The 8237-nt window shown below is 32.3% G+C and overlaps 1 protein-coding gene across 1 annotated transcript; it reads left to right on the top strand.

Annotated features, from left to right (window-relative positions):
- Positions 1–5778: 5778 nt before the first annotated feature.
- Positions 5779–7303, top strand: LOC131860148 (probable LRR receptor-like serine/threonine-protein kinase At3g47570). Its single transcript, XM_059214523.1, has 2 exons — positions 5779–6586; positions 6939–7303. Exons 1-2 carry the CDS (start codon positions 5779–5781, stop codon positions 7301–7303), a joined length of 1173 nt encoding a protein of 390 aa, XP_059070506.1.
- Positions 7304–8237: the final 934 nt, after the last annotated feature.

Genomic DNA, 8237 nt, shown 5'->3' with positions numbered 1-8237 from the left:
GGGTGTCATGTTGAGAGACTCCATGACATTGGATATATAAAAGGATTCCTCCCTAGCTGATGATATAGCTTCAGGCATCATCCTTAATTATTGAATATTAAATTTACATGAATCAATGATTTGCTAAGTAGCTAGTATTCTATTAATTTTTTAATTTTAAGTTAAATATTATTAAATAAATAATAGTTAATAATTATTGAATTTAATTGATTAACTCCAAGAACTGTTGCACTGGGTATGCACTCCTTCGGGTAGACGCGACCTAGGGAGAATGATGTGAGTGAGAAAATAAGTCACATCTCTTCCAAAGAGACGTGATCATCAACCAATCACCCATAATGCATATATCTAGCGTCGGGTCTTCTCATAGGAGGTGATACAAAGAAAAGGTGAAGTACCTTAGGGAACACCAATACGCTAGAATTAATACAACAAGAAGGATGATTCCAAATAAAATCCAATTGTAAATTGATACTTAGTAAGGGACATCGCAAGTGCATACTATCATAAGGATATCGATATTGAGAAGTAGATCGACATCTCTTCATAAGGCAGATTGTGATTAAGGGAATATATCATTCATTATTTCTGTATTTTTGCTTAACTGAATTCTGATCATAAAAACAACATCATGCCCCTAGTTATGCAGGTTGCTTATTTTTTTTTGGTAAGACAATTTTGTTCTTGTACAACCACATGTAGATATGTAGAAGGTTGCATTCATTTTGTTCATACCCTAAGTGGAAGTTGATGTAGATAAGGGGAGAAATTTTTGTAGAGATAGGTAAGTGTTGTAGGTTGAGGTTGTACAGTGATGAGGAGATGCCCTTTGTCTTTTATTTCAAAGGGAGAGAGATATGCTAATGTTTTGGAGGTTGCACAAGTGTTACCATCACTGACAAAGGGAAAGATTGGTACAAATATGAGCAAGTGTTGTCATTGATGTCAACAAAGGTCCTGAAGTATTTGACCAATTATGTTGTAGCAAAATTTTTCTTACATAATTACATTGTTGTATTAATATTATTGGTGGTGAATGTAGATGATACATTGTGTTAACTCATGTCTTATTTGGAGCCTTGAAGAAGGTTTCAAGGATCCACAATAGAGTTTGGCTAAGTTTGACTATTTTGGTGAAGAGTCTCTCAGATAGAGTTTACTATTGTGGTTAGCATTGTTTAGCATTGATTAATATTTTCTTGTGGTTGTAATATTGGTAGATTCAAATGCATGTGACATCAAAGGTTTCATGTTCTCATTCGATTTGCAGTTTATTTGGTGTTGGCCAAAGTGTCAGATATGCAATAATAGTGTACATGATTTCAAGAATGCTTTGCATTCTTCTGGCTTCTGATGTTTTTAGCATTTTAGTTCTCTTATATAGTTTTTTTAGTGTTAGGAGATGCTATTTTATGTATCTGTAGGTGTTGTGGAGGTCCACATCATGTTTTGAGCATTTTTTGTTAGGTTGCTTTAACAATTCTATCTTCTAGAGCCAACTTGAGTGTTTTTTGTCTATGTGGTAGCATGCTGAGTTGAAGGCAATGATTTGGTATTAATATGCCAACATGGTGTATTACTTCACACATCTTGTTTTCCTTCCGCATTGCTTTAGAGAATGCATTTGGGGTTGACTATTTATGCTACACATTACATCTAATTAGGTCGATCTAATTACTACATCTTTTTGAGAAAATGATATTTCAAGGATGAGATACTTTGGAGTATTGTATGATTTGAATGAGAAGAATGATATACTATGTCAATTAAGTGTGAAGGTACATAATTATAGATGAGCAATAGCGTAGTCAATATTAGATGTTTAGAACAATAAATTGTAATCAACATTTCAAAGAATGTGTTTCTCTTTATCTCAATAATAATTATTCTTTGTAATCATACCTTTGTATATTTTCCTAAAGAAGTGATCTTCAATGTTTCTCAAGTCCATTGTATCTTTCCCCAAGGTTGTGTGCCTTAGCCTGCAAGTTCAAATCAAGAGTAGTGAGATTCCTCGGCATAGAGCCTAAAACCTTGTAATTAGTTGTGATATAATGAGATAGTTCTCACTATGGTTTTTCCCACATTGGGTTTTCCACATAAAATCTTGGTGTCCTTGTCCAATTGATCTTTTGTTTTCAATTGTTTACTTCCACACATGTGATAATTAGAATGAATGATAAAATAATGGTTAAGTTTTAATATTCTATGATTCACAACCCCTCTAAAAATCTAGAAGTGTTCAACACTTTTTTCTTTTGTTGATGAAGTTAAGCTCTAGTAAATTTCAAAAATGGAAGACAAAACTTGTGTTTCTCTACTATTTGCTTGGATTGAGGTGTTTTTTGTAATATAGACTCTTTTTAAAATTTTCTTTGAATTTTTCTACATAACACATCAAGGGCTGCATCAATAGAAATAGATCTCATCTCATAGAGTTTTTAAGGTTCAATTCCATAATATTATTGTCTCCCAGTAAATTTGTTTCTCTAGATGTGAAAAGTTACCAAAATTTCTTTACACTTGTGACATCGTTAGGTAAATATTTTTTAATGGTTCTAGATACAAAGCATTGTCAATATGTAAGAAAATATATTTATTTTTTAATATATAATGTATTTTAAGCTCTAACATCCACTTTGAAAGTTTCTGACAACATGTTTGGTGGTAGTCAACTCTTGCAAAATCAAGGATTGGAGATCTACTTTGGGATCTTTTTCTCGAAGTTGAATGAGTATCACTTTAGAATGTTTCTAGCCCCATAATTTTTTTGCAAAGAGGAAGAAATTGGATCATCTAATGTGGTATTGCTAGACCCACCAATACCATATGTGACCATAACCATTTTTGCACTATCACCCTCCTAGTTGAGCCATTGAACGTATTCCTCAATTTTCTTTTCTGTTCAAACTAATAGCTATAGAAACATTGAAACATTGCAATATGTCAATGTAGCACCTATGATGATCAAGAACATAGTATCTCATCAATAACTAGCAAGTGATGTTTTACCAACATAATTTTTTATGGTAGGAATAAGGAGAGGAGGATTGACTATGTTTTGCATACCTTTTAAAGTAGAGGTACTTATTTGTAAATGAAGCATCTTGCATCTTGCACATGTAATCCATATCTCTATGAAGTCGTCAATTCTCTAATCTATCCTTTAAGCTTAAATTATCCAATCAAATGGAAATAAATTGCAATCTAGTGCAAAGAAACATTGTTGACCAAAAAAAGGATAAACATAATGCCTTCCTACAAAAAATGTAACACTAAATTTATTGATTTCTTTAAGAACTAATCTTCACATAAGAAAACCAATAGATAACTATAAATATACATTAATACTTTAAAAAAAAATTATTCAAAGGTAAAGTCATTACATGTACCTTTCAAATCCCTTCTCTTCTTCTGGAAACAACATGAGATGTCTTATGTCACTATTAATTATTAGCAGATAGGCTTTTGTTATAAGTGAACTTGCCATAATAATTTTTCCCTGAAAAGTTGTCTCATGCCTGAAAAGAAAAAAAGTGCCTGAAAATTTTGCTGGAAGATATTTACTTCTTCAGTTTTTTCTTCAAAGGTCCGCCTTTAGTGAGCTTCGTGCGATTAGTTGTCCCGTATGAGCTTCGTACGATCGGGAGTAAATGGGCATGTAAGACAAAATGATAATATTTTATTAATATTAAAAAAAATCTGGAATGTTCTTATTTTTGTTTGGGTTTAGAATTGTTTAATTGTATTTTGATAAAGAAAATTTTACAGTCTATAATATTATTTTGAAATATTTTTGAATTTGATCAAATTTTTAAGAGCTTATAATATGATTTTGAAATATTTGTAAATTTTGAGTTACAAATATTGTAATATTTATATATTATAATAATTATATAATAATATAAGACAATACAATAATAATAATCTATTAGAGATTCTATGTTAATATGTATATAAAATTAGGTTATATGAAATATGAACATTCTATACGGAGGTAATATGAGATGATATTTTTTGATGATTTTCATTAAGTGCCCTAGCTAAGCCGATAGTAAAATATATTTTAAATAGTATATTAGTGGGTACAAATCTTAAAGAAAATGTTTACTATTAAATGATTTATAAATTAATATGAAAACCACATATAATATTATTTATAACTTTATTTTCAACTTAATAGTTATTCACCTCTTACAAAAAAAATCCAAGTTTAGTATGTCAAACTTGTGGACATTATAAAACTTCTTAGACTTTCCCTAAGGAACATGAGCAAATAAAATTGAACATGATGAAAATAAATAATGTTATACATAGACAATAAGCTGATCAAATCTAAGAGAAGAAGTCTTTAGTTTAGAGTGGGGGATAGAAAATCTATTGGCCTGATTGATTGAGATTTTCTGTTCCATGGTCACTTCTACTTTGAACTAAGCCATAGAGCAACAATACATAAGGAAGAGGTCTACTAAGGCCTAATGAACAAGCAGCAAAACTGCTAAGTGTGATGAAGACAATAACTATATGATGCACAATATCTAAGATGGTTTTGAAGATACTTATGGTCAATGACTCAATACAATGCACAAACTATCACTATGAAGGTTAATTATTCAATGCATAATATTGGAGGTATACAATTTAGAGACATTTACTTTGCTAATTATTTTTGGTTTAATACTTTAAATTCATATATTTAGTCAAAAAAATGTATAGATTTACATTATAAAATTAATTATGTAATATTAAAATACATTTAAATTTCACTTATAATTTCCTATCGGCTATCCCTTGAACCTCCTTTAGGTGCAAGTGCTAGTTTAGATTTATTCAATTTAGCATGCAACTCCTTTCGTAAATTTGGAAACTCTTGAAGTTGGAGGATTATTTCTAATAAATCAATCATCTAGATTTAAAAAGTATTAAACTCTCCTTGTTGTTTTCAATGGTGTCTACAATTTTTAAAGATATGCCCACCACTGAGAAATCCACTACATCCTAGTGGAAATTTTTGATAGCATTCAATGCTTCTATGCATGTTTTGGGTTTGTTTTTAATAAAATAATAAAAAATTTAAAACAAATAAATTATTGACAATTAGAATTAGTATTTCCTCTTCAACTTCAATGAATCAACTTTCATGAAAAATCTTTTTAATTGATTTTTTAAACAATCTATTGAATAAAATAATTACTCAAAACAAAATTAAAGTTGAAATTAAAATTATCATTAGCGTTTCTTGTATTGAAAATAAAATATAATTTAATAAATTATCTTTAAGTAAAATAAAATATTAAATAATAATAAAAATTAATAATAAATTATTGAAAATTATATTAAATATGTAATTCATAGTATCACTACATCTATATATATCTTAATTGCCAAGAGATGAAAGCTTGATTGTGCACAGAGCTGAAGAAAAACTCTCAACTAATTTGAAAATACTCTGAAAAATAGCATTTCGAATCGTATCCGCATAATGGTTGTCCATGTGAACACAATCATAAGATAGCAGACAAACCGCAATTATCGGAAGGAAGAATCAAATATTCCGTACGTACCGAAAAACTCGGTCAAAAAGTGAAAGAAAAGTTAACGTCAATGTCCCAAGCCTGGTAGGCTAATTTGTGGAAAATTGACAGAAGAAAATTATTAAAAACTGGTACTTAATTAATTAATGTAATTTAGAAATAAAATAACCATTGACCTGTTGACCGGCACGCAGGTTAAGAGAACAGGCCGCCCAGAGAAGAAGTGCAATTCCCTCCATCCCAAATGGCCATCCCTTTACGCAAATTGACTGGTATTGTTTTTCTTCTCTTCTTCTGCCCTTCTCTTCTTCTGTCCAACAGGTGTCCTTCCCACGAATCCCAAGCTCTGCTCCTCTTCAAAGCGGCCCTGAATGACTCCTCAAATCCCTATCTGAGTTCGTGGGTGAATGGAACAGACTGCTGCACCTCCTGGATTGGCATTTCCTGCGACGACAACAACAAACACGTTGTCTCCGTCTTTCTTCATGCGATAGGAGTAGTAACACCAGGTACTACCATTCCTACCTGTTTGGCAAATCTCTCTAATCTTCACTCTTTATATTTATCTGGTTATAGCTTTACTGGGACGATTCCCACTTTCCTTTGTCTGCTCACCCGCCTTACATTTCTTCATCTTTCAGACAATTACTTCAATGGAAGCATACCTTCCTGCCTTGGCAATCTTGCTTCTTTAACTGACCTTTTGCTATTTAACAACCAACTTAGTGGAAGCATACCGGCTTCTCTTGGAAGTCTCTCTTTGTTGAGGGAGTTAGATCTTGATAACAACCAACTGAACGGCATCGTTCCAGATTCATTGGGCAATCTCTCTTTACTCGAGCGGTTGGATATTAGCAATAACCAACTGAGCGGGACCATTCCCCCTTCATTTGCTCACCTTTCCTCACTCATTGAATTGTATGCTGATGGCAATCGTTTCAATGAAACCGTCTCTTCTTTGTCACTTCCACCACCTTTAAATACTCTAAGCCTGTCATTAAACTATAACCAGTCGATTTCAGAAACTTCATTTCACAACCTTACAAGCCTAAGTGAATTGTATTTATGTGATTGTGTCCTAAATATTAGCACAACTTGGATTCCACCCTTTGATTTATCTTATCTAAGTTTAGTGTCATGTATGATTGACGGTGAATTTCCACCTTGGATTTCAACACAAATTTCACTTAAATTGTTGGTTATAACTAATGCCAGTCTTGTGGGCGTAATTCCCTCTTGGCTATGGGAAACCAGTCCTCAGTTAAACTATCTAAATCTTTCAGGAAATCATTTGGAAGGAAGCCTATTCTAAAATACTTCATCGTGGATGAAACTAGAACGACTAGATTTGGCTAGAAATAAATTGAGTGGGTGCATCCCATCAATGTGGCCTTCTAATATGAGTATACTGCTGCTCAATGACAATTTGTTATGACAATTTGTTCAGTGGCAATATTCATCCAAACCTGGGCAAGTTATCTAATCTCAACATGTTAAATCTTGCAAACAACAAGATAACAGGAGTGATCCCTGTCAGTTTGTCCAATTGTTCTTCACTTATTGTCCTGAATTTGGGAAATAATAGTTTGGAGGGAAGCTTACCACATGACTTTAGTAAGTTAAGTAGATTATATTCATTACTTGTTCGCAATAATAATTTGCATGGACCATTCCCTCCTTCAATAGCAAATTGTTCAGAGCTACAGGTTCTTGATATTGGAAATAATTTGTTTGAAGGTGAAATACCATCATTAATTGAAATATCTTAGAGCTAAGAGTATTGATAATGAAGGAGAACAAATTTACAGGCAGTATTCCTTTAGAGATAGGTCAATTAAAGAACCTCCAGATCTTGCTCCTTTCTTCCAATCATATCTCAGGTTCAATTCCACACACAATTGTATTCCTGCAAGCAATGGCAGATGAAAGTCAAAATGGTTTTGTATTATCCACTTATGAAAGTTTGTCATTTTACCAAGATGGATTGGATATGACTTTAAAAGGTACAGATCAACATTACCAATATATTCTTTCCACACTCACATCCATAGATCTCTCAAGCAATGAATTGGAGGGAAAAGTTCCTTCTGATTTTGGGAATTTGAAGGGGCTAAGGCTTCTAAACCTTTCAATGAACAACTTGAATGGGACCATTCCAAAAAGTTTTGGAGAAATGCATCAATTGGATTCCTTAGACCTTTCAAGAAATCATTTTTTCAGGACAAATCCCTACAGAGTTTGAATCTCTAAGCTTTTTGGGTTCACTGGATCTGTCAAACAACAACCTTTCAGGAAGCATACCACAAGGAATACATATGATTGGCTTTGGAGAATCCTCTTATTCAGGGAATCCTAATTTATGGGGGTGTCCCCTACCCAGAAATTGTTCCTTCTCCTCCTCCAATTTACATTAATAAAATAAAGAAAAGCACTAAATATCCATGGTATGCGATATCATTGGGATTGTCCTTTGGAATGGCTTTTGGGGGGATAATATCATTGATCGTGATAAAAATCAGTTGGAGAAATGAATACTTTAACAAAGTTGATGCAATCCTAAAGTTCTTATTTCCCTGGATGAAGAATTTGACATTGTGAAGATATCTACAAGTCATTGAAAGGTGAGTTTTTTTTGTTCTTTGATGTATATATGACAATTGATTCTATATATCAAACTACAAAAATTCAAAAGAAAATTAGTAC

The sequence above is a fragment of the Cryptomeria japonica genome, chromosome 11, assembly GCF_030272615.1.
Source record: "Cryptomeria japonica chromosome 11, Sugi_1.0, whole genome shotgun sequence".
Taxonomy (NCBI): Eukaryota; Viridiplantae; Streptophyta; class Pinopsida; order Cupressales; family Cupressaceae; genus Cryptomeria; species Cryptomeria japonica.
The sequence above is the reverse complement of the archived record's forward strand: the minus strand, read 5'-3'. Positions and strand labels throughout refer to the sequence as shown.

What these genes read in the sequence shown, in the direction of transcription:
- LOC131860148 (XM_059214523.1), top strand. Translation starts at nt 5,779, where the DNA reads ATGGCCATCCCTTTACGCAAATTGACTGGTATTGTTTTTCTTCTCTTC. An exon ending in TCACAACCTTACAAGCCTAA is followed by an intron (nt 6,587 to 6,938) that starts GTGAATTGTATT and finishes TTCTAATATGAG; the next exon opens with TATACTGCTGCTCAATGACA.